The sequence below is a fragment of the Microcebus murinus genome, chromosome 3 (genome assembly GCF_040939455.1).
Source record: "Microcebus murinus isolate Inina chromosome 3, M.murinus_Inina_mat1.0, whole genome shotgun sequence".
In the NCBI taxonomy this organism is placed as follows: domain Eukaryota; kingdom Metazoa; phylum Chordata; class Mammalia; order Primates; family Cheirogaleidae; genus Microcebus; species Microcebus murinus.
Window position 1 is genome coordinate 35,311,907 of NC_134106.1, and position 27,783 is coordinate 35,339,689.

At 38.2% G+C, this 27,783-nt stretch overlaps 1 protein-coding gene across 3 annotated transcripts in view; it reads right to left on the bottom strand.

The window, feature by feature from the left end:
* The window catches only part of THADA (THADA armadillo repeat containing), a 325,009-nt gene that overhangs the window by 145,076 nt on the left and 152,150 nt on the right, over positions 1-27,783 (bottom strand). For all 3 annotated transcript variants that reach the window (XM_076000708.1, XM_076000709.1, XM_020288594.2), the window contains one exon: positions 336-504. In XM_076000708.1, coding sequence (XP_075856823.1) covers positions 336-504 — 169 coding nt within the window. The remainder of the gene's footprint in view (positions 1-335; positions 505-27,783) is intronic.

A 27,783-nucleotide genomic window follows, 5' to 3' on the forward strand; every position in this document is an offset into this window, starting at 1 on the left:
CTGAACAGGGAGTATCCAGAATGTTCTGAAGGCATACTTGATGGGAAAGACAAAACTTTAGCCGGCTCAGAGAGGTAAGTCCAAATGGGAAAGTACATTGTAGAAAGCACAAGATTAAATGCAAAAGATAATCTGACAGAATCACAGTTAGCACTGTATTCATGCTTGGGACGAAAAAGCACACCTAGGAGACACCTGATCATTCAGCAGTAGAAGAATGTTCTTCAGATAAATTTAAAAGCCTGTGTATCAAATCTTCACCTAGTAATAGGACATGAGAAACCAAAGTTCATCTTATGGTATCTGACAGAAGTCACACAAGTAACTTTACTTACCTGGAGAAGTGTCCCATGAATATGGTTTTGCCGGAAACACTGGTCAGTGCAGTTGGGAAGTGTAGCCAACAGACCTTGGATGGTTTTAGGAATGTGGTCTACCATAACAAATGAGACCAAGGCACGAGCTGCCATTTCACGGGAGCGGTAGACAGGTGAGCGACCACATCTGGGGAAAAAAATTAAAAACACAAGACCATTCAATACTCATCTCCACATTTGTGTGATGTTCTATCTAGCTTGGGCTGGAATATCCAAGGGCAGGAGAAGAGAAGCTGCTCCTTATTCCCAATGATATTTTTCATATTAATAGTTCCCTTATTCTAAATGATGTTTTTTGTATTTGCATTATTAGTTCTATAGGTAACTTTGCTTTGGTTAAAAACATCATTAGGGCCAGGCATGGTGGCTAATGCCTGTAATCTCAGAACTTTGGGAAGCTGAGGCAGGAGGATCACTTGAGCCCAGGAGTTTTTGACTAGCCTGGGCAAGACGAGACCCCATCTCTACAAAAGAAATTAAAAAAAAATTAGCCAGGTATGCTAGCATGCACCTGTAGTACCAGCTACTCAGGAGACTGAGGCTTGAGGATCTCTTAAGCCCAGGAGTTTGAGGCTACAGTGAGCTATGATGTTGCCACTGCACTCCAGCCTGGATGACAGAGTGAGACTCTGTCTCTAAAAAAATAAAAATAAAATAAAATAAACACATCATTAGCATCTATAATTCTTTTTTTTTTTTAGAGTCCAGTGGCTTTTCTTAGGTTTGTCTCCTATTCCATGAATTCATAGGGAATAGGTTCCAGCAGCTCAAGGTCCTTTCCTTGCTTCTCACAAGTGTGCTATGCCTATTATGCCACAAATTAATAGGGAACAGGTCCCAGCGCCTCAGGCTCCTTTCTGTCGCTTCCCACAAAGTGGGACACCTATTATGCCATAAATTCATAGGGAATAGGTTCCAGCAGCTCGGACTGCTTTCCATTGGTTCTCACAAAGTGTACTTCTCTGGGTGGAGCAGGCTGTTGCTTCAGTTGAACCCAGGTACCTTTCTCTTTGGCTTCCTTCTTTTTCTGATCATTTTCCTTCACACGTTTCAGGAATCTATCTCGGCTCTTAGAGTGCTTAATGTGCTCAATATGCACATCAATCCTCTTGGCAAGAATCTTGCCTTTAACTTGTTTATTTACAATTCCAACAGCATGCTGGGTAACATTGTAGACTCTTCCAGTTTTGCCATGGTAACATTTGTGGGGCATGCCTTTTTGAACATTACCCCATTCCCTTGATGTCTACAATATCACCTTTCTTGTAGATTCGCGTGTGTGTGGCCAAAGGAACAACTCCATGTTTTCTAAAAGGCCTACAGAACATGTATTGGGTGCCTCTCCTCTTTCCCTTTGTGTTCGTCATTTTAGCAAATTACTCAGCAGCCACAAGGTTGTGGTTCAAGTGTGCCGAACGCAGGGCACTGGAAGCCATGCGCAGCCCCTACCTGGAAGATGTATAATTCTTTATTATAAGGATTAAATGTAGATATGCTTTGGGAATAAGACAATAAACAGGTAGCAGCAAAAAATGACTTACTCCTCAACATCAATCAACTGTTTATTAGGCACTTACAATGAGCAAAAGCACCGTGATAAGTGCCATGAAAAACAAGACAGTCACCATTGTCTTTGAGGAGCCCATACTATGGTTGGCTAGCTGAGAAGTGCTTTTGAAAAGATGATCAAAAGTAAAAGACAGTATGAAGAAAATGATAAGCAAGTGACCTTGACATTATGACTATAAGAAGTCAAAGGAGTAAGGATGGAACTCAGGAAAGCAAGCATAATTCAAGTAGGATAATAGAAACCAGGAAAATGTTTCAACCAGAGATGGTGGTATTAAGCAAGAGTAGAAATACTCAAGGTATGGGTTAGATGTGTCTGGTTGAAGTAAAGGTTCATGAATAATAGTGGAAGTTAAGGCTGAGAAGTTGGCCATGCCACAGTGGGGAATGCTACAAATGGCAGACTATACTGTCTGAACTTAAGAGAACAAGAAATGAACATTCAAGTCACCAAATCCTTACCTTTGGGCTGACTCACACCCAAAGAGCTAGAATAAAAGCCAGTTCTTAAATAAGTGAAAGTCCTGAACAAGTGGTATTTTGAGATTGTACAAAGGTCATTATAAAGGTAGGTCGTCTAAGGGCCTCTTGATTTTGTAAACACTCAGAATGTGAGAGGCCACAACCATTTTGTTGAAATTGTGCACTTGAAAGCCTTCACAGATATAGGATTGATTGTTTGGAAGCAAAGTACAATATGGCAAGTCCTAGCTTAAATAAGTTCTTGACTAGAACTCTCAAGGCTTCATGATCTTTCATCCAATTATAAAAGTAAGTAAGTAAGTAAGTAACTTAGTGAGTAAGTAAAAGTAAGTAACTGTAAGTCAACTTACAGAAATGTCTTAGATGCCAAGATAAGGACAGGGAAGATCAGAAGACAGTAGACTTTGCAGGGGAAAGAGATGGCCTCTTGACATTTTTTAAAATTAATCAGTGCTCCAAGAAGGAATTTCTGGTAAGATATGGGCCATTAAGGCTATGTAGGTAGAAAGACAGAGCCCTACAACCAAAATGTTTCTGAAATGTTTCCAACACCCCCCAGAGGTATCACCACAATTTATCTTAATATGACAATAAAAATACAGATACAATTTCTGTACAAATAGAATGACCTAAGCAGACTTTCCTCATGGGGATGGTGGGAAGGAGGAGGTACGGAGAGAAAAGGGTACAGGGTAAGTGAAAACATTGCATCATTTCTTTCCCCTAAGAGGACTTCGGGATGGGAAACCTTCACATCATCTACGAGAAGGCACTGAGGGCTAAGGTTACAGTAGGTAGCTAGAGAGTTCCCACTCATCTTGGACTAGGTTCTGACAACTCACTCATTTTTCTCATTTATTCTTTTTAAATGATTAAATGTTCAATATGTAATTGGCCAATGCAGCAAAATGTTTGTTTTGGTCTATGGAGGATTGTGGTGGGATGGCTGGGAGAAAAACTTCATTTCACAAAGAAAAAATACTCTGAAAATGTTTTGAGATTTAATTAGCAAATGACCTCACTCAGGACAACACAGTCATTTGTTGGAAGCTTCCCGCTGTCTATCCCCCACCACTCCAACACACACACTTTGTGTTATAGTGTGTTTTATGTTACCAAAAGGGCTCTTGTATATAAATGTTTCTTTTCAAATACAAATAACTCTGACATAGTTACAGATGTTTAGTTTCCAATTAGCAGTAACTGTACACTCAAGAATGCCCCTCCTTTTGCTCCCGACTTTTTGTAAATGATGATTTCCCAAAGGAATCTGGCATCCATACAGAAGAAAGAATGGAAAGTGGGAAAAGTGCCAGAATTTTCTGCTTTTGGATACCCTGTGTTAGGGTACTTTCCAAATGCACACAACCAGGTTAAAAAGCAAAACAAAACCTCTCCTCAGAAGAGTAATACAATGACCAAAAAAAGAGAAGCCAATTTTTAAAGTAATATTTAATTAAGTAACATTTAAATACTAAGTTTTTGTATTAATAGTACACTGTGCCTGTGTCTAATATAGTATCTGCATTTTTTAGGAACTGCAGACCTGTAAGTGGCCCCTAAGAGAATTAAGACCATGCAATGAATTCTGTGCTGTTTTAAAAAGGTAAGACAACAAATTGATCAAATTGATGACATGAAGGCAAAGAGGTTTGTTGTTGTCATTTTAACCTCCATTAAGAATAAAAAGGAAGAGTCAAGCCCTTCTGAAAGAAGTGGAATAGGCTCTGTCTCTGTAAGTCTCAATTTCTTCTGTAAAATGAAGCAACTGAATTTACAGTGTTGAAGGTCATTTTGACTTTTAATATTCCTTGAAAATCATTTCCTCAATGGCCCTGTGTTCTAGGCCTTAATATTAGGTCCTACATAGAATGTGCAAAACATGCAGATATCACTGTCTTTAAACCTCTAGCCCTCCTACCCCAATAAACTCTCTCTTTGTTCATTTTAATCACATATTTATTGATCGCCTACTGTGTGCTCAGCACCGTGTGACATGAGAAATCACACACTTGTAACAGTAATATTTGCATCCTGCAATTGAACAGCCCTTAGTAGTTTATAAAGTGACTGGACAAAAGGGCAAGAGGACAAGAGGGCATTATAAATCTAAATTAACAGATGAAAAATAAAATGAAGCTCAGAAAAGCTAAGTGGACCCTCCAGGATATGCAAGTGGCAGGCCAGACTGTGATACATAACTCTGAGACAGGGCTCCTTGGCTACCCCAACCTGTAGTTCACACCTGGAAACCAGGGGAGCATAAAAATATCTCCCAGCTAATAAAAACACAAACTTTAATTTACAAGTATGTGGAAAATCTCTAAATGAGTGAGTTTTTGCTGTTAGATATTTTTTTTCTTTTTAACATTTTCAGGATCATGAAAACATTTCAGAATCTAATGTAAACGATGGACTCTTTCACAGGAGGAATAGATTTATGAACATATACACACAATTTCCTATACAATTTCAGGACGTTCATGACGCGCATCCAAAACCCTTGCGGCGGTATTTCCCAGACCCGGGTCAAGAATCTTCAGTTGTTTGTTTGCACACGTCGCATGACCACACAGTGTGGCTGTCAGGTGTGTGCTTTGCTTCAAGTAACACAGCGATGGTGAACTAGAACACTGCTTATAGGGAACCACCAGCTTAGAGGGGATATACAGCCTGCTGATCACAAATCAGCGGTACCTATGGAGACATACACAGGTGTAGAACAGGGCAGCAGAAGGAAGAACTGAAATGGCTTTCTGGAAGAGATAGAGGATCTTCAAATGAGGGTGAAATATACCTTAGACTTAACATTTCAGGAACCCTCAAGAGTTTAGAATGCAATATTCTGAACACAAAAAAAGGACCATTCTGCTGAGATCATCCCCTGACTTCACTCCCTTCCACAGAATGGTGACTGAACTTTTTCCAGGAGTTTCCCTCTTATGTTTCTCTCAGAATCTTTTTGTCTTCCTAAAAGGTTTCAAAGGGAAGTGGCTGGACATCATCAAAATTGCCTCAGCCACCCATATCTGTAGGGACATCTACTGAGTACCTAGCACAATCACACAATGGGTTAAGTACCAAAGAATCAAAGAGAAAAGTCATTTCATAGGCTACAAGAAACCTACAGTCTAGTGGGGAAGACAGAAAAATCAGCCAATGATTCTCAGGACAATGAGAAGTAAACACAAGCTGTTATACTTGGGACACCCAGAAAGGAGGGTGGGTGGTCCAGGAGATCATGCCCGGCTGTGCCTATGTGGGGTCAGACAGAGAACACCTGGGTCTGGCAAGAACTAGGTACTTTCCCAAGCCTGCATGTTTACCTACATGAACCCAAACTGCCCCTCAGTGCATGCAGACAAAAAGAAGGGATTTATTAAGGGTTGATTAAGTGACTACTATGTGCCCAGGACTGGCTATATGCTTTGGATGCACTAATTTATTTATTTCATTAATCTTCCTTCCAAGGTCAGTGTCATTATCCCTATTTTAAGATGAGGAAAGTGGGGTTTCCCAAAATACCCTGGGTCATAAAACTAGCATAAAGCCTGCATTTTAATTAAGGTTTGCCCACCTGCAAAATTCAGTCTTTTTAAGACTTTACAATATAGTTACCTCAAAATCCCCAGAGCCTTGGAAAAGCCAAATGTTCCCACACATTCAACCCAATCACACTGAGGTATAAACAACTTATAGAACCAATGAGTCTCTAACTTGCGGACCATGAAGCAGAACAATAAAGATAACACTGATAACAGCTAACATTTACTGAGAATTTATTAAGGACCAGTCTTTGTATGTGATACATTATTCACATCTGACAAGCCAGAGTGGTTAAGAGCAAATTATTAGGCAACATGAGGGAGGTATTTTTGAACTGAGAGGACTTTAAGGCCTAGTAGCTTTGGGTGAGTCCCCCGTTTCACAGGAACCAGAGTCTTCAAAGTCTCAAAATGGCTTCAGGATCCAGCTAATAATATTCCCTTCCATTCTTCCTCACTAACCCAGTTAATATCCCCCAGTGCCTCCCCATTTCCAGACCCTCCTAGGCTGTACCATGTACAAAACGGAGGCCCCCAAACTTCTGTTGATGATGAAAAAGACCATCCACTTGCTCTAGATGCCCCTACTTTTTCAAGACATTAGCATCTTGGGAGCTGGGCTTTGCTGATCCTCCCACCCCCCAACACACACCCTCAAGTCTCAAACCTCTCACCAAACTTACTCAAGAATGATATACCATTATGGTCAGTTTTTCATACAGCATGATTGCCTGCTCTTGGGAAATGGTCATCTACTGACAACCCGAAGTTGAGACAACCCTAACTTACAGGGTATCTCTGAAGGGCTGGGTGAGATACAGTAGGCTGAGGCCTCTTAGGGTATACTATTTTCAAAAAATCTTTTTATATTTGTTTTGCCAAGCTAACTATTATTACATCCTTTGCCTTTGCACATTCCAGTTCTTTCTCACCAGAATGATGTCCTTTTACCCTTGTACCCCTGGGCAACTCCTATTTATCCTCTGAACTCTGCTAAGATATTCCCTTTTTTGTGAAATCTTACTGCACCTCCTCTGATCAGAATCAATCACTTCCTTCCCTCTGCCTACCACAACTGCATATTTAGCTTTGTCAGAGTGGGCCATATATCTCATTTACCTTTCCCACAGTAGCCCTCAGGCATCATCATGTTTGTTAGACTGGGCTTGAGAGCAGAAACAGGTCTTCATAGTTCTTAATCATAGAGCACACAGGGCAGGAGTTAAGAACATGCTCTGGAATCCAGCAGACCTAAGTGTAAATCCAAGTCCTAACACTTACTAGTGTATGACCTTAGACAAGTCAGGAAGCTTCCTAAATTTTCATTTCTATAAAATGGGAAAGAGTATTTGTTTCACAGGGCTGTTGTGAAGCTTATATAATATATCACATGTAAAAGAATGCCTATCAGACAGGCAGTGATCAATCAATGATAAGTATTATTGAATCCAGTAGGTGGAATAATTTGAAAACTTCAAACCTCTATGCACATGTACAAAATCTGTTTTTCCCTAGTGTTCTCTGTCTCAACAACTGGCTAAAACGAATGGAGCCCTGCCTGTATCAAACAAGCTCTCAGTGCTCACAAAGGCCTACCCTTCTCCCTCCCTCCTAAACGAGTTGGAAAGGAGAGGAGGCTTGAGTTTCTTTGGGGCCATTCACTTGTTTTTGTGAGGCCCACTGCCTTTATTCTCCAGGTCTAGGGCCAAGTCTATTTTTCTGTCGACTACAGTGACATATCACATCAAAGATTTCTTTTTCCTTTTTATTGCATATGGTTCCTGGTTTCGAATCTTACCTGCAGGAAAACAAGTATATGTGTTGGTATGTGTGCATGCATAAAAGAGAAAAACTATTTTTTAAAAAGTTTGTTACCCAGTGAATTTGAAAAAGTAGAAATTTCTGCATGCCTTATGACTATTAAGTATGTTTTTGTTATATGGCTTTCCTAAAGCTGTTCTTCCACATTCTCAGGTTGAGTTCAGTGACAATCACGGTTGCCAGTTCTCTACTTATCTTTCCTATACCACTTTTCAATTCATCAAAGGATCTACCACCACCTGGACTACTTGCTCCTTTTCCTGAAACTCAAACCACTAGCACTTACAAGTTGCATTTACTATAATCTTGCCCTCTGCTCAGCTCATGGATTTCTTTATTCAAATATACTTCTTGGAAGAGTAGTAGGTTCAGGATTTTTGAAATTTAATTTTTTTAAATCCTTGGTTTGGGTAGTGAAGGAGAATAAGAGCTATAGACAGTAGCTAAGCTAAAAATTGCACATTTCAGATCTGATGGACAAAAATATATATATATGTAACTGTAGGTAGAATGTTTAGTTTAAATGTCTGTATCTACTGGGCAGCTCGAAGCAGTAATTGCTCTTTGCAAATTAATTCTAATCAACATTTTTAAAACCTCTTTTAAAAACTTTTTATAAAGAAATGCTGACAACAGTAAACCACAATATTTATTCTTCAAAGGGGAAAACGAAAAAAAAAAAAAAAGAGCGAACGCTAAGAAAAAATAAAAACTAGGAAAAAAATAAAAATAAATAAGCCACAATGGAATATTCTGAAAACTACAGGGTGTGATCATTTTGGACAGGGCCAACTACAGAGTCTAAGCCTTAGAAGATGCATCCTTTTGAAGTTACTTCCACTCTGCCTCTAAGTTACCAATGCTTTACTCAGGCTGACAACACCAGGCTGTGACAATTCCATGGCAGTTCCCAGGTGCTGGGAACCAGCTTCCATCACCTGAACATCCCTCCACTTGCCAAGCAAGAACTGTGCGCAGCATTTAGCCACAACGTGGCAAGGACACAGGGCCACAGATGCAATGGCAATGGCTACTTGCATTCATACCTTTCCTTTTAGTGATAGGAAATAAAGCAAGGGAATTTTCTAACAGGGAGGAGTAAAGGTATACAGTGTGGTAGTCACTTTTAAAAGCTATCTCAACAGTGTGCTTCAGTTATTCAGAATTACAGATATTTTTTAATTACCAAAAGATGCTTGATTTCTGAATGTTAACCTCTGGTTACTTGCTGATATCAAAACATACAGATGAAGCATGAAAATTATATTTCATCTGAAATTTCATTTAGATCTTTCATCATTTTTTGCCTAGACAAAAACAAATACAATTTGAAACTAAATTTTTCAGATTCCAACCAAATGTTTTAGACAGCTGGGAAGAAGATTTTTCTTTGGAGCACTGAAATGTAGTAGTATACTTTAATAATAATTCTTTCTTGACTCTGGGAAAAACATGGAAAAGACTTTATAGCAACACACATACAAAGACACTGGAAGTCCTAGAGATTTAAAGAGGAATCATTAATTTCAGTGTTTATCTAAAATAAAATGGAATGTTAAAAAGTGGGAGGGGGGGGAGACCTAACACAAACAGCAAAAACTTTCCTAAGCAAATAAAAATAACCACTAGATTTAGTCTGAAATTTTGGCATAATCTTCCTTCCCAGTCAGTCTGTGGGTTTTCTCTCTGACCCTCTATCAATGAGCCACACTCTGTTCTACTGGTGTCCTCATGGAACAGCTAGAAAAGCATTCCTGATCTACCCTCAGGGTTCTTGGGCTGGGATATGCTGGATGCAAGGCAGGAGCTGAGGGCTGCAGCTTTTCGCAGACTGAGTCAAAGAGCTGCACATTCCTCTCAATCATACAACCCCTCACAATGTTTCTGTTCTGACTCCACAACCAACCAAGAGATGAGCACATTCAGGCAGCCACTGAACATGGCTTTAAGGAGAGTGAACATAATACCTGGCCTTAACATGTCTTCTCCTTTCCTTGCAGGTAGTAGATGGGTCTGAGAATTCCGTTGTAAACAGGCTGGGTCTCATTTTGGTGTTGGCCACTGATCACAGGCCAAGTTCTCTAAGTGATTTAATACAATTGAAACTCTCAGCCCATTAACCTTTAGAGCAAGTGGTTCAGTATTTACAGTGAGTGACTTTTAGTTCACAAAGGACTGGGTAGTCAATTTAAGAAACTACACAAAGATACAGAAAGAATTTACCCTCTTTTTTTAACCCTACTATATATTTGGGGGTAAGGGTTACAAAGGTAAGTTTTTATTTCCACTTAAAAAAATTATTTTTTTAGCTTTAAAATATTCTAGAACCTATGGTAACTCTCTATTGCCATATTAAGAACAAATTTCTCATTGTGGCATTCAAAGCACCCTAACCTTAGCCCAAGATGGCTGGACAAATTCATAGGTGCCAAGCAAATTTTTCTTTGACCAATTTAACTTAACTTGTCAGGTGATCATCTCTACAACGATATTAAAAGCTTATAAAATCTAAGCATCCTGTGAGAAAAGCAAGTGGTCAACATAAACTGATAATTTAAAAATAAAATGCTTTTATGGCCGAGTGCAGTGGCTCATGCCTATAATCCTAGCACTCTGGGAGGCTGAAGCAAGAGGATTGTTTGACCTCAGGAGTTCAAGGCCAGCCTAAGTAACAGCAAGACTCCATCTCTACTAAAAATAGAAAAATTAGCCAGCATTGTGGCCCATGCCTGTAGGCCCAGCTACTCGAGAGGCTGAGGCAAGAGGATTGCTTGAGCCCTGGAGTTTGAAGTTGCAGTGAGCTATGATGATGCCACTGCCCTCTACCTGGGGCAACAGAGTAAGACTCTATCTCAAAATATAATAAAATAAATAAATCACCTTTAAATGTGAACTATTTTATTAATTTCCCTCTTGAAAAGAATTTGTTACATTTCTGAAAGATTCTGATACCCATGTTAACTAAAACCCAACAAAGGAAAAAAGGAAGGGAAGGTTGGAACATGAGTATCTGCTAGATGTCAAGCAATGTGCTAGATATTTTCAAACATTTTATCTTTAGTTCTCAGATAAACCCTTTGAAATAAGTATATAATATTACATAAATATATGTAGGTTTTTACTCTAGAATTCAGAGGCCCCAACCTTTTTTGGCACCCGAGACTGGTTTCACGGAAGACAATTTTTCCACAGACCAAGGTGGAGAGGAGGGAAAGGCAGAGCTCAGGCCATGGGGTTTTGCTCACCCACCAGGTTCCTACGTCTCATTGGCTGGGGGAGGGGAGGGTTAGTCTTAGGCCCCAGGGTTGGGAACTGCATCTCTACATGGTCTAGTGGTGGGAACATGAACAGAACAGTGAGTTACCAAATAAAATGTAACCACAACCAAACAAAGTGCCTTGCGCAAATTTCTTTTTGTTGTGATAATGAATGTGGAATCTTTTATAAGCAACTTATCCCACTAATTCCAATGGTTAGAACTCATATTTGCAGATCTCAAACACAATGAATTGGTAGGCTAAATATGTTTCCTACTGCTCTAACTAGTGTTTAACAAAACAAAGCCTAAAGCTTACTACTGTTTTATCTTTAAGGAAAGCACATTAGTCACCAGGACTTTGACTCAAGCAATCCACCAAATTGCAACCAATAACCAAATAGTTTATGAAGAACCCCCTGTCAGACTGAAACAGGTTCCACAAAGGCTGTGGCAGTGTCCTCTGCTGTCCTCTATCAATACTGATCACCTACAGTCATTCAAAGCATAGTATTTATCTAGAGACATTTTTGAAATACTCAATAATAAAAATCTTTAACATTTTTAATGACAAGGAGAGACACATACAGAATCTTCATGGGCTTAGGAAACAATAACACACTAGTCACCTGCTTTAAATGACTATTTTGGTGAAGTGAAACCTACTGTGAAGCAGAAATACTTACATGGTTTCCGCTATGTCTCTTAAGTGAGGCTACTTTTAAAATATCCTCAAATTAAAATATTAGTATGTAACAATGTGGCCACAGGCAGGTTACATAATATCCTTTCATATCCTCAGCTGTAAAAGGATATTAGAATAAGTGATCTCTAAAGTCCCCTTCAATAATAAAATCCTATAATGGACATTTAAACATTCTAGGCAGATAGTTATCTTTTTTATTTTAAAATATCTTTATGACCTCTCTTTACTTGTTCCATTGCTTAATCTTATAATAATATTGATGCCTATAATAAAAGTTTTATGTCTAATGCTAACCACACTCAATCTTTCTACAGTTGGAGCCAATTTTCTCTAGTTGAGCCTCTGATGAGCTGGAGAACAAATGACCAGTGTTTTCAACACACAGGAAAACCCTTCATTAATTATATTGGAATCCCATCATTAAAACACCCCTTTACTTTTCCCTTCAAGAGCTAAAACCACCCCAACTCCTTTCATCATGTAGAACAAGTTCTCTAGAATCTAGTTAATTATTTTGCATCCAAAAAGGGTTAAATGAATCTTCCCAATTCCATCAGCTACAATTATTGGTGCTACTGCTAGATTAGGGAAATTTGAGCATTTCTTTTAATTTGATTGCTCTGCAGAGACTGCAATTTGTTTTTGCTAAAGCTAATTAATGCCCTGAATGACCCTCCTCATGTTTCGTAGCAGAACTTTAAGCTAAAATTAGGAAGAATGAATTTTTTTAAAAGAATAAAGTACATGGAAAGCTTTGAAAAATTCTAAGAAGCTGTACTTTCTTGTCCTGGAAAAATAACACAAAAAAGGAAGGGCTATTGAGATGCTAGCAAGAGACCTGCTCCAGGGAAGATGTCTTTTCTCAAATTAAGACTGCAATTAGGTAAATTGAGTCATACTTCAGCATGTCTACAGCATCCCAAATAGACTATTGCCAGCTGATTTCTAAATACCTCCAGGGAAAGTTTGACATCCTCCTTTGGTTACCCCGATACCCATGTTTACACTGCTACAGTCAAAAAGTACTTCCTTAAGTATAATTACACTCTTTCTTGCTGCAATTTAATTTTGTTTTTCTGGTCCTACATGCCAGGGAAATAAATAAATCTATGCCTCAAAGACTTGTGTCCAAAATATATTCAGATTAATATGAAAACAAACAACTCAATAAAATAATTGGGTCAAAGCTCTGAACAGATACTTCAGCAAAGATATATGGATGACAAACACATGTAAAGATACTCAACATCCTTAGTCATCAGTGAAGTGCAAACTAAAACACCAATGAGATATAACTACACACTTACTAGAAAGGCTAAAAATTAAAAAGACTGAGCAGGCCGGTTGTGTTGGCTCTTGCCTGTAATCCTAGCACTCTGGGAGGCCGAGACAGGAGGATCGTTTGAGCTCAGCAGTTCGAGACCAGCCTGAGCAAGAGCGCGACCCCGTCTCTACTAAAAAACAAAATAAAAAGAAATTAGCTGGCCAACTAAAAATATATAGAAAAAATTAGCCGGGCATGGTGGCACATGCCTGTTGTCCAAGCTACCTGGGAGGTTGAGGCAGGGGGATTGTTTGAGGTTGCTGTGAGCTAGGCACTGTAGCCCGTGCAACAGAGTGAGACTCTGTCTTAAAAAAAAAAAAAAAAAAAACTGAGCATACCAAGGGTTGGCTAGTCTGCTGGTGGGAATGTAAAATGATACAATCATTTTGGAAAACAATTTGGCAGTTTCTTAAAAAGTTAAACATACACCTACCATACAGCCCACGTATTCCACTCCTGTGTGCTTACCCTAGAGAAACGAAAGCTTAAGTCCACAGAAAGACTTAAACACAAATGTTCCTAGAAACTTATTTGTGATAGCTAAAACTGGACACAACACAAATGTCCATCAACAGGTGAGAACATAAACAAACTGTGGTATACCTGTACGACAGAATACTGTTCAGCGACAAAGAGGAACAAACTATCGACACATGTAACAACATGGCTAAATTTCAAAAGTAATTATGCTGAGTAAAAAAGCCAGACAAAATACAATGCATACTGTATGATTCCATTTATATAAAATTCTAAGAAATGCAAATTAGTCTACGGTGACAGAACACAGAACAGCCCTTGCCATGTGAGGGGAGGGAGGAAGGAGGTGGGGTAAGGATTACAAAGGGTGATGGATATGTTCACTATCTTGACAGTGGTGATAGTTTTACGGGTATATAAACTTAACATATTCTTTAAACATGTACAGTTTATTTTATGTCAATTATACCTCAATAAAGCTGTTTTTAAAGAATAACCTCTCATGTATATTAGAAAAGTTAAGTTACACATTCTGTCTTATTTCCCTTTCTCAGCCTCTAGGTCCATCTCCAAAATATCCCAAGTCTTCTCCTCAGATTAAACAAGCCCAGCTACTTCCTCTAAACTTTTACAACCAGAATTAACTTTTCTTTGTGCTCTTAAGAAATCAAATCAATAAATATTTAAATCCTAACAATGAATCATGTAAGAATTAGAAAACAAAAATATTTTTTAGCACAATGCTCCAAATCTTCCACATGTTCCTCCAGACAGTCTCAGAGAGATTAAGAGACTTGTTCAAACTCACATAGGAAATGAATGGACAATCTGGGATTCAAAGTCAGATCTGTCTCACTCCAGAGCCTGTGCTAGTTGCAAAAACCAGTGTGCCTCAACTTTAAGATACTTTTACCACCATGGGATTGGAACCCATGGCACATATTAAAAGAAATTCAATTTTATTAATTTTAAGTACAACTGACAACTCAAACTATTCAACCAAGTGATGCCAAATTTGTTGAGCCAGCTTTAATAAACTTATCTGTATTTAGCAGTATGATTTTCCATTTGGTTATTAAGGTAAAACAGATTTCCATGCCTCCCCCCATCCTGATTAAATTAAACCTGCTTTCTAATATCTTGAACACCCTTTTAATTTACTTATTCCATAGCAAAAAGGAAATTTTTAACTCATACCAGTTTGAATCACCCCAAATTCTGAAAAAACACAAGCCAAACTAGTGCACTATTATTCCGAATGAATGCACAATGGAGACTGCTATGCAAAGTTTAAAGATGAAACAAAACTGATCACACACATATACCCTGACGCTAATTAAAAATATACTAGTGTTACAAGTATACAATTTCAGTGGTGGTGTTCTTTGTTCAGAAGCATGGTACATTACTATATAGCTGAAGCCCTCTAGCATTTAATTACGTTACTAATTATGAGGAGAATCATATTACCTTCCAGTCCTTCCCCGGATTGTGACCAAGGCTTATTATATTAATTTAATGGTGACTGTATTTTAGGATAGGAACATTCAATAAAGAATATATGGGCTCATGTGACTGAAGATATTAACTGTGGCAGTTTGAGACATTAACTAGAGGAAAATACTGGTAATTCCCACTGCTAATATTAATGGTCAGGAGATATTTAATGTGGCATTTTAAGCTTAAGTAACATTTAAGAAGTCTCCACATAAGGTATACACATGACTATAAAAAGAAACAAGAAAATCATTAAATGATATTCTTTATTTCCGTTTGAATTCAATCAATTAATAAATTTTGCCTCAATTCAGTATCATCTTACTCCCCAGCTTCCATCCTTGCCTATCAAAATAATAATAGTAATAACAGAGTCAGTGCAAAATGTATGAGTCATTCTTCAATCATGCCAAGGACATAACCTTCAACCTAAGATTAAAAATAAAGTGTTATGCATGAAATTCAATACTGTTTAACTTTTGGGTGCTAAGATCTAATAAATATAACATTTTAAAAGAAAAGTAAACAATCTGGATCACTTCCATTCATTTTCATGATTTCATAAGCAGATTTCTATGGCTTTGGCTATGTTTGCTAGTATTTGGATCCTGGGCAAACTGGTGGAATTTGGCATAATTTAGTTTATAATCACCAGTTCGTACAAGGCACAGAAAAGTTCTCCACTCCCCTATATACTTCAAAGCATTTCATTTATTATTCAAATGGTTATTCTGACAAAACCATTAGTCAAGAAGAAAGCAAAAAACCTTATTTTTTAAAAGATGCACCTTTCACACCAGACTGCTCTAACCACTCATGCTATTTTTGGCAATGTCTTTATTTCCTAAAGAATACATATATTTTTTAATTCCAATTTTTCTTACCTATGAGGGTCAGGGCTTATTTTTTACTGGTTTCATGCAAAATGAGCTTTTGTATGTTTTTAAATTTACCTTAACTTCTTCCTAAGTCCCTATATTTTTAGTCTTTTCTAAGGAAAACACTAAATTTAAATATGTGAAAGGTACTGCTGAAATCATGGTGAAGGTCTCACAACTACCTTCAAATGACAAAAGGAACCAACACACGAGCTCATATACACACACTCAGGGAGGAAAGAAACATCTTTAACAGAGCTCTGAGTTCAGAACATTTCTCTTCTCCCTTCCTTCTTTCTTTCTGTCCTAAAATTCATATGGTAGCTATGGCACCAGGTAACTTTTGTAGGGTCTGAGAAGCTTCTTGGCTTAATGAGAAAAATTCAACAGTCTAGTCCTCAGAATCTCCCATTACCAGGGAAGCTGAGAGGGCTGGATGAATCATAAGTCAGCAGTCTTATTAGCAAAGATGGGTTCAGTTGTGGATAGTACCTAACAGGGCAATACAAGGTCAGATATGAATTTAATATGGTGAAGAAAGATGTGCTTGGTCTCTTAATACCTGCAAGATACCACAGATGAGGTTAAGTTACCTAATACTACTTGTAGTGGTGGAGCATTTCAATGCCACTATTTGATAATTAAAGTGATAGACACCACTGTCAAGATACCTTATTCCTCTCTCTTTGGTTCATTTGTGGAAGGAGAGTGGCTATTGTAATATAAAGTCAATCATTTTCTAGATAGAAAGGGCTCTTTTCCAGTCCCAAACTTCCCAGTATGTCCATATATGATGGTGGCAAAACCGTCTCTTCATCTTCTTGTGTTCATTAAGATATCCTATATTCACAGTCCCACAATTCTTAAAAGGATGATTGCTTTATATGCAATAGCAATCCCATTCAAAATAATGCAGCCAAACCATACAGTAAATCATCCTTTTGTGTCCTGAGGGAATTGGTTCTAGGATGCCCTGCTTGGATGCTCAAGTCTCTGATATAAAATAGTGTAGTATTTGCATATAACCTATGCTCATCCTCCCATATACTTTAAATCATCTCTAGATTACTTATAATTAATACAATGTAAATGTTATATAAACAAGTGAAACGTTGTATTATTTGTATAATTTTTTATTGTTGTATTGTTTTTTATTCTCCTTCCCCTCCCATTAGTTTCTATTCACAGTTGGTTGAATCCATAGACATGGAACCCGCAGATTTAGAGGGTGAACTGTATCTCCAACTGTGACGGAAGTACTGGAGCTATTAGGAAGTGAGTATTATTTATGTATTTTTGTTGTCATAAAATACATAAAACATAAAATTTACCATTCGAACCATTTTTAAGTGTATAGTTCAGTGGCATCAAGTACATTTACCAAGTAGTTTTAAGATTCAACTGGAGTGAAGCCTCAATGTCTAGATATCTATTCATTCCTTGGTTGATAATTCTGGCTTCACAGAGATAAATGTCATTCTATTTCCAGGTAACTTCTTGGCTAAGCATTCAAAGTCGCAGTTTATTCAACACAGTAGGGTTTGTATGCTTGAGGTGAGGAATGAGCCACCAAAACGAAGCATTTGTCCATTTCCTTCCAGATGGAAGACAGAAACTTTGATCTTCTCTTCCTCGCCATTAAACCTTTCAGAAAATAAGGAACCCACTATTCCCTGACCTTTGGGATTTTTACAAACTTCAGACTGCTGTTCAGAACACAGACAAGAAACTGTCCAAGGAAAACATGCCCCAAATGAACAGGATATAAACAAAGCTGTAACTAAGTAATTAATGGTAGGGACTTGACTCCCTTCACTTCCATTCTCTGATAACAATCTGGCATTTTATCAGCAGGTCTTTTATCTAGAAGGATTCACTGTGTTCTGCTGCCTGGAACTATTCTGGGAGGGGACAAAGACAAGCTTTCATCTCAGAAAGGAAATGGAACTACATCTAGAAGGGGTAAGGAAGAGTCAAAGCTGTAAAAAGACCTTCATGTCTTTCCCTGCCAGAAGGGAGAGGTAAATGGAAAATAGGATGCCCTGTTTCATTGAAAGCATGGGAGCAAATTGTGATGGGAAAGAAGTCACCGCAGTCTGCTATGGTGGCAACTTGCTTTCTGCCTTTGTTCCAAGTTCTTCCATCTTCTCCCCAATGTCTTCTACTTATCTTCTTGTCAAAACCCAAGACACTTAAACTAATTCATACTGTGGCAAAAATAATAACTTAAAGTAATTTACCTCCCACTGAGATGTCTACATTAGAAGGGATTGGAACCATATACTAAAAGAATGAAAGTCTACCAGTGAGTCTGTAAGATTCAGCTCAAAATGGAGGAGGCATCTGAGAAAATTGGGTAGGTAGAGGGTACTGCTTACAACCTCTCAAATCGTTTCATGTAGGTTTCAGTTACTCTAGGGGTAAAGCTGGTCTGGGTTACTGGCTACAGTGGGGTTAAATCTGGTCCTCCCAGGGGCTTCATTCCTAAGGGAAAAAGAGACTACTATTACAGGAGTATGTATTAATTGTTAGTAGATTGTGCTCCCTTATTGCCCCTCTAAACATGGCCACTCCACTCAGAAGTCATAACAACATGCCATGGATTAGCTGTGGAAGCACTCAGGAAAAACAGTGATTTGAATTCCCCATCCTACTTAGAGCCTAGGAATATTTATCCAAGGTTGGGCCAGGGTGGCCAGCCAATTCCAAAACCCACAGCCTGGGGCTGCTAAAGCAGATCACAGATTGCTCAGTGATACTAATTCTCTTCTGTCAGACTGTGTAGCAATTCTGTGGAGCTCCCTAGGTTCATATCCAGGGCTCTCATGATAGTTAAGTGGTTCAGGCAAAGAGGACGGAACAAGGAAGTTGCTCTGCTGGCCAGATTTCAATGGGGAATTCTGTCAGGACATGGCATTCTAAAGCTGCTACTTTAGGGACGTGTTCAACCATGCAGCAGAATGCAAATCCTTCTCTAGTCTTTTCAAATTTTACCTAAGACCAGTTTTCATTCTGGCTACAAATTAAATTCTGATGTCTTAAATCATGCAGGAAATAAAGGAGGCAAGAAGTGATTGAATTATATTAATTATATGGCATTGAAGCTCAGCTAGAAAATAAGAATTACAGTTCTTAAGTTTCTCTTCACTCAACTTACGCACGTTACAATCAGTATTATATGAATTTTACTTTTCATTTTATCTAAACTGAAAAGAAGCTGAGCCTTAAACTCTAGTTTTATAGGAAAAAGGGATTCTTCTGGGGGTAAAAATGAATAAACAGTTAAGCAAAGAAACAAACCAACACTACTCACCCATCACCCAAAAGGACAGACTATGTTTGAAAATATTTTCTGCCCACTGCTTTGTAAATTATTTTCTTGTCTACGTGTAACACATGCTTTAGTAACAATTCAGCTTTTCTTTGGCTACCTAGATATATTTCCACCGATTCTACCAAAATAGATGGTCCTTTCCTGTATGATTACAATAATCAAAAGGGAGAAGGCTTATTTACACAGCAGCACCTTTCATACAAATATATATTTTGTTAATGCTCTGAACATGGTAGAGACTGAACAGAAAAATCTCATTAATGTGGGCACATCTAATTTTGATTTTGTGGTTCTTCAGACTGAGTCCAAACTAAAGCTTACCTGTAGGACTGAGACAGGTAAGCTCTCTCTATAAAGTAGAGAGAATACAAGTCAGAATCTGCTTATGAAAAAAAAAACAAAAAAAAAAACAAAACAAAAAAAAGTAGAGAGAAATGTGGCATCTCTTGGGGGCTGGTAGTCAAGGCACAAATGTCCCAGACCAGGAATTCTCTCTGATACGAAAAACCCAGGGATACACCTCACCCTTCTTGTGCCCTCCATGCAGGTTTCAGCTAGTGACCTTTGGTTAATGGACGGAAGTAAGACAGTGGACATGAAAAATTCAATACTGAGGAACAGGGCGGGCACAGTGGCTCATGCCTGTAATCCCAGCACTTTGGGAATCCGAGGCAGGAGGATGGCTTGAGCCCAAGAATTCGAAACCAGCCTGAGCAACACAGCAAGACCTCCATCTCTACAAAAACTAAGAAAAATCAGCCAGGTGTGGTGGTGTGCGCCTGTAGTTCTAGCTCCTCAGAAGGCTGAGGCAGGAGGATCCCTTTGAGCTCAGGAGTTTAAAGTTGCAGTGAGCTATGATGACACCACTGAACTCTAGCCTAGGTAACAGAGTGAGAATCTCTTTTTGAGAATATGTCTCAAAAAGAAAAACAAAAAAAACTGAGGAACAAGGGAGGATTTTAACTCACTTCAGAGGCCTTGGGGTATGGATTATCAACTAATATGTTAACCAGATGCTACTGTTATTTACCCATTAAAGCAGTTCCCTAAAGTTACTATGTGCAATCCGAAGTAATGAAACTCTCATTTCATAATATTCACTAACACTTCACTGATTCAGACTCACCTTTTTTCCAAATCAGTTTAGAATTACCACATAAGAAAACACTGAATATTAAAAAAATTTTTAATATGTATTGATATCCTTGTGATTCTGTTCTCTAAGAGAGTAAAAAGAGAGATGCTTGAGTAAGTGACTATATATGAAAGTACTTTTTAAACTTCAAATTCCTATGTAAATGTTGTTACTGTAGTATCACTTTTTTCTTTCAGCAACCCTAGGGATTTTCAAAATTATGTAAAGTTTCAACAGTGGAAACTTAAGATGACATACTAAAGACAGATAGAAAACATATTTTCTAAGAGTTTAAAAATTATGCATAAATACCAACCCACAAATAATCTCATTAAGATTTTATGCTTCTTAGCCTCAAGCCACATTTTCTCTTTTCTAAAACACTTGTAACTGTGCAATGACCCATGATTTCCTAAAATAAGGAAAATTTCTTTTGTAAGAAATTCTCAGTGTTTCTCAAGAATCTCAGAATTTCAGTTGAGCCAGTTTTATTTAGCAACCTGTCACAACCACTTAGGCTTAATTGCAAGTTTTTCTTCCTTTTTCCTGATTTCAGTTCAGAAAATGAGACCACTGCCAACGCAAAGCCCAAGGGGGGAAATATCTCAAGAAAGCAAAGTCCAAATGTTTGTTATGTAAAACTGCAGGTTAATTTTGGCATGCTGAGAACTAGCTTCCATACTTCACAGATATAGCATCACAAAGAGATGAGGAGAATGGAGTATTGTAGTGTTAAAAGCTAGTATAGCTAAGGCAGTGGCTCAGCCAGATTGCCTAGGTTCAAATCCAAACCTTATCACTTACTAGTAGCATGACCTAGGACACATTTCCAAACTTTCCCCCTCTACAGAATGGCAATAATAATGGCGATGACCTCATAGTGTTGTCATGATCATTAATGAGTTAACAGTATGTGTAAAGTCCTAAAATAATGCCTGATCCATAGTAAACATTTGCTAATTATTATCATTTATCATTAATGAGGATGGAAAATAAATCACAGTAAAAAAAGACAGAGACAAGAAGCAGCATAGCACAGGAGGATACCTCATTATACCATAAACCTTGTCTGTCTGTATTGGTATCGTATTTCTAGAGCATGACACGTAATCAATGTTCTCAAATATCTATTGAGTGAATGAGAAAAATGAATCAATTCCTGACTCTTTATTGAGTCACTTTTTGACTGTAGACACATTATGTTTACTCTTTCTGGGCTTTGGCTTTTCCATCTCTAAAGAAAGATACCAACACCTGCCACTTGCTACCTCAAACTGATGATAATCAAGGTAAGAAACAAAGTAAATCATTTCAAACTTATTACAGAGCTTTCAGAAGTCAATGATTTTTAATCCAACGCTCCTTTGTTATTGGGTATACATGAACACAGTCAATGACAGCAGGAGGAGCCCCTGTGATATCCTGAGTCATTATTTTGGTGGGTTTCCTCTTAAGCATATGTTCCCTCTAGAGCTAACAAAGTGGAATAAGATCTCAGACATTGTACTAGGCCCTAAAAGAGGGCTGTTCAAACTTCAGTGTGCAGAGGTAATTGAACTCCTGACTTTTGGGTGCTTGTGGGACATGAGGAAGGAGCTGTCCAATAGAAAGTTGAACCTATAATTCTCCATGAGTTCTAGAGCTACATCTGACTCAGCAGTATAGATGAGTGCCAACCCAGGAAAGAGCATGCAAAGTGAAAAGGAAAAGGGCTGAGGGCAGGAAAAAGAGGTGTGCCAATGTTTGAGAGGCAGCAGGAGGAAGAAAGCCCTCCAAGAGAAGAAAGACACAATGGCCAGAGGAGGCCCCAGAAGAAAAGAGATAGAAAAGAAAGGAATTTGTAATAGTGTCAAACTCCAGAGAAAGATCAGGAAAGACAAGGACTGAAAAGCACCCAGTGGCTTTTATAATTAGGAGGTCATTCTTATTTCACCTTTGTCAGGGCAGTTTAGTCAGGTGGTAGAAGAAGAGGCCAGGCTGCAATGGGTTAAGGAGGAAGTGGAGACTAAATACAGACCACCTTTTCCAAGAGTCTGGCTATAAAACAAAGGAGGGAGCTGTGGGTAGGTAAAGTGGGTGTCTCCATGGAGAGATCTCATGCCTAATGGCTTCTATCCTCTCTTATAAGAAAGAAATGATGAGAGTAGGGGTATCAGGTTGGATAAGGGCACAAATACAAGTAGGGCCTCAGTAAATATAGTTAATGGATGGACTGGTGATGAAGAGTGCTCACAAAATAAAGAGACAAGAATAAATAGTGAAGAAGAGCATACTTGTAATTGGTTTGGCGGGGAGGCAAGATAAGCAATTCTGATTCTTAATGTTCAAGGCAACTGACAAAATAGGAAGGAAAAAGTAAAAGGATGTGAGGGTGAACGTAACTTATGCAGCTGATGTGACAAATGCAGCTTGTTTTTACTAGAAGATTATAAATAGACTTGTGAGGGTCAAGGCCCAGAGGGAGAGAGGGAAAAACTATGCCCATGGGGAAAGATAACCAAAACATACCATGTTATTATCTTCCCTTGTCCTCACTTTAAGCCTACTATAATTAATCTTTACCTTCTTGCTCTATTTCCTAATCCATATTTTCTGCCTGAAGAGAAAAAATTCATTTTTGATCTTAAAATGTTCCCTATATTGTAGGATAAGATGAATGCATATTAGTCAGCATTTGGAGCTTGGTATTGTGAAATCTTTCAATTCAGCATTAAAAAATGCCTACTGAGCACCTTGGCTACAATTTTTGAGAAAATATTTAAGATAAGGAATAAAAGCTCGTTATGGAAAAATGTTAGAATATTTTAAAATTTTAAATATTGCTAAAATTAACATTTTTCCCACTACTATTCATTATTTTCACAAGACTTAAACGCAACATTTGGGGAAAATACTGTTCTTTATTAAAGTTACCAAAGATTCACCATCAATGATTTCTCCTATGTAATGGCAAACCATTTATTTTGTGAATTTCCTGGGTCCGCCTTGGTGGAAGCAAAGGTCTTTATGATGCCTTCCAAGTTATGAATCATAAAATTCTCTATCGCTATCTTCCCCTCATTGGACCTCCCTGTTCTTGCATGAGCTATTAATCACCACAGGAAATTTCTAAAAGTCCTTGAGATGGTAGACTGAATTTCCACATTCTTTTCCTGCCTTATATTTGGAAAACCTCTTGGACTTCTCCAACCCACTGGTGCTCTTTCCCTTCTTTCTAGGCCTCAGTCCTTAGTGTATACATCATATAATTAAGTGGTATTATAAATATACACTATGTCAGGCTCATGTGTTCTATCTCACTAGCTTAACTGTAAGTTCTTTAAGGATAAAGATCTTTTCCTTTATTTTATATCCCAAGACCTAACACTAGCTTGGTACACAATAGATGTTTAACAAATACTTGGTTCATCGATTAGCTAATTGGATTTGAACTTCCAGTGTGAATGGCAGCAATAGACCATAGATTATCATCATTGTCAGAAATTTCACCTAAGAATGTGACTGTGTGCAGATCAAATCACTTGTTCTAACATGACCTGAACTCGCTTGTTGAAGGAACAGATAACACTAAAGAAAAGCTGGTCCGTACAAGTTTTGTTTTTCTAGTTTGCTTTGTCAATGCATTCCATAAGAGGTGAAATTCTCATACCTTTTGCTCAAAAACATATTTAGAAAATGGTCTTTAAGAGATCTGGCACCACAGATGAAGACGGCCAGGCCCCTCTCTAGGAACTGAGAGATAAAAATTGGTGACAGATGACAGAGTATCTTTTTATGCCAGAACTCTTTGCAAAAAAAGCCACACAATACAGAAAACATGATTTCATTCCACATGCTGAACCTCAGCTACCCTTGGGTGGAATTCGGAAATTCAAAAGGCCATGAGCACAGCTCTCCAAATAAAAGTACTAGGTACAGCCATGGTAAAAAGAAGGCAGAGTAAGTAGCTGCCCAAACAATGTGATTTTGGCAGCATTAGGAAACATCCTTCTAATCTCTGCTTCTAGATCCTCACCAGAGTTGAAATGCTTTATTTCAAAATGTAGGTTTCTGTAATATAACAAATAGCCCCATGGAAGGTAATGCTGGGGTCATTTACATGTCTGCCTGAAAGAAAGGAGTGGGTACAAGCCAGGCCTATACACAAAGAAAAAAACTGAGCAGCTGAAAAAAAAAAAAAAAACAAAAAAACGCTGAGGAGCACTGAACATCTGCTCCTTGACAATCTGGCTCCCAAGCCTGACTTGGTATCAGACAGTCATACTAATGAAACAAACCAGGGGGCCAGGGTTTCACAGATCGATGGAGTAGTAGTTCCCTTCTTTCACCCAACAACTGTTAGCATATTACAGTGATGAGGGAGACTCCTTTCCTCTACTCCTTTTCTCTAAACCTCATGGAATTTAGTGGTAACCACATGTTGGGCAGAGTTTTTTTCAACATGCAGGCTGGCCGGGGGAGGAAATTCTACATTAACAGCACCAGCAAAGTCCTACTCTCAGGTGTTTCTATTGGTGGTTAAAGCCTGGAGATTCCGGTACTCTTCATGTGTCTCTGTTCAGAGAAGATCCTTTGAGAAATTTGGATAACAAAGAGTTATCTATTTTAATCATTGTTTGGAAAAGTATCTCTGACTTCTCAACGACTCAGATGTTCCTTATGCATGTCAGAAAACAAACGTGGCTTAAGCCAACATCTGGAATGGAGAAAAACATAGCAACCACAAAAAAAGATAATTAAATTAATACGGAATGCTTTTCAGACATAATATTTCATATGCCAAAAAAATGTTTTCAAAAGTATCCAGAACAAAGTTATAAAAGTTACTTAGAGGCTAAATTTAAGTGGGTTAATTTCTAAAGGGCACCATGTAGGGCAGACCACTGTGACCTCATGGGCCATGCCAAGAACAGCACCCCAACTTCTTTTCTTTGGGAGAGTGGGGAATCCATAAGCAAAAATGTACAAATACGTGTTGCAGATTTAGAGGCAGGTTTATTATTTCACTCACTGCACATTTAGAATCTATAGCTGAGTTGTTCAGCTATTCTGAAAAAAGACATCCCAAATAGATACTGTGATGATCAGCTAACTCAAACTCGGACACACTGCAGAAATCCTTTAAAAAATATGCTCAACATATGATCAGTTTTTTTAGAACACTTTCACTGATGGGCAAGCTCAGTATTACGGAAATATGTTTGGTTTTTTGATGGTTATAATACTAATTTCCACAAAATTCTTTATATTAAAAGCTTACACCTACTTCCTACTTTCCCATTGGGAGTAAAAAAAGAGAAATTATGTGTATTCTGCCATATGGCAGCCTCTTAAATATGTAAAGACCATTACCATGTTGCCTTTAAGTCTTTTCCAGTCTGTTTCCAGATGTTTAGCTTCCTTCTCATCACAGTCACCTCCCCTGGATAAATATTAGTTTATCAGTGACCCTTCTAAAATGGGGAGCCCAGAGCAGAGCAAACAGAATAATGTGGGTATAGGCTAACTAGCAGAGCTAGGCGGGACCAAAGCCTCCACTATCTGGAAGCAGCAACAGTGTCATATTGTTTTCTCATGGTTCAACAGGAAATCTCATTCAACAGGATTTTTCTTTTTTTTTTCATAAAAATTGCTGTGAAGCCAAATATCCCTCTCATTCTGCATATACACAATTATGATTTTACTTCTAAAAATCACAAGGTGATACATATTTCTATGAAATATTATCTTGATAGTTTCAGCCCATCCATCCAGTCTTCCAAGGCTATTTTGAATCCTGTTTTATAAATTATGAACTAAATCAGACATACAAAAAAAAAAAAAGTATGGAGCATAACATGACATTTAACCATTTGCCCAACACCCAGCTTAAGAACATATTACAAATAAAACTGAAGCTCCTAGTATATGGCTTTTCAATTTCATCCCTTCCTCCCCAGCCTCCCTTTCCTCTCCATGCAGAGATAATGGCCATGTGCCTGAATTTGTGTTTGTCACTCCCATGCTTAAAGACTATTTTGAATCTTGATTCCCTCACAGATTTGATAAGCATGCAATGAAGATTGCATGCTTATCTTCTGTCTTCATTTAAGTAAATAATTCAGATGTTGGATAAAGCTGCATTGTTCTCATCTAGCCTAGTAATCCCATGAAAACAATGAGGTGACTCAGGCATGACTTATTCTTAGGGAATCCTTACTAGTTCTCAGCAAATAAAGTACAAAGCCCTTGCAAGAGATCCATTTAATAATACAGTCTAAATCAATCAATAGCAACACAATTGTCTGGTCACTAACAAAATGCCTTTTCCTCTCTCTTTTGAAAATATTTCTACAGGCTCCTGACACAACATTTCTACCCCACATCTCCCAAAAAATATAGACATAGTTCTGGCCTCACTTACACCCGAGGCTTTCATTTATCTAGGACCAGGGATGTGTCCTTTCTCTATCACCTCGTATGCATCTGGTTTCAGGTTCTTCCCTCCAAGTTGACCAGCAGAGACAAGACAAAGCAGGGATTGAAAAAAATCTGATCGCTATCACCATTACACTAGCAATCCACTAGCAATCCCCTCCTCTCTCTAAAATTTTTCTTAACATGCAAACCAAGGAGCTTTTATCCTTTATTTTGTAAGCACGATTATCCCCATTATATAGTAGATGTTAACACACTTCCTCTAGTCATGCTACATTAACCTGGGAGGCTTTCCCTCACGTGTTCTGGCTTGTTTATAATGGTATGTGTAATGACTGCAGCAGGGTAGCTGGAAGGTGGGCCTCCATAGTGGCTCACTGGAAGGCATTCAGAGGAGAATTCACAGTGTAGGAACACAGTTACAGGCTCACAAGGCTAGACAGAACCTAGGTAACGTCCAGTTCAATACCTCCATTTGATAGAAAAGGAAATAGAGGGTCAGAGAGGTAAAATCACCATAAAAGCAAATGTCAGAGCTCACATTAGAACATAAGACTTCTCAAAGTCCAGGTAAAACACAAAACCCAGCTGAGCCTCTTTCCTACATAAACAGTAACCAGTGGGATACAAAATGTGGCTCCAGTATTGTAGGACTAGAAGTCCCTTGAGTACTACAGAGATACACATATCTGCTCAGATACAAAAAGCTTTAATTCCAAATTAGCTTCATTTTTCCATTACTCAATCCAACCCTGTGCCCAAATTCGGCTAGACAGAGAAAGATAACAAAAAATAAACAAACAAAAACACCCCATACCTGCTTCTGAATGGAAGGAAATTAAGATTTACTTAGAGAGAACAAGCACTGAGCATTACAGAATGGCACAGTAACGAGGAATGGCAAGGGTTTAAGTAACAAATGCTATGGACACTAAGAGAAGGGACAGGTGATTAGGAGGGGCAA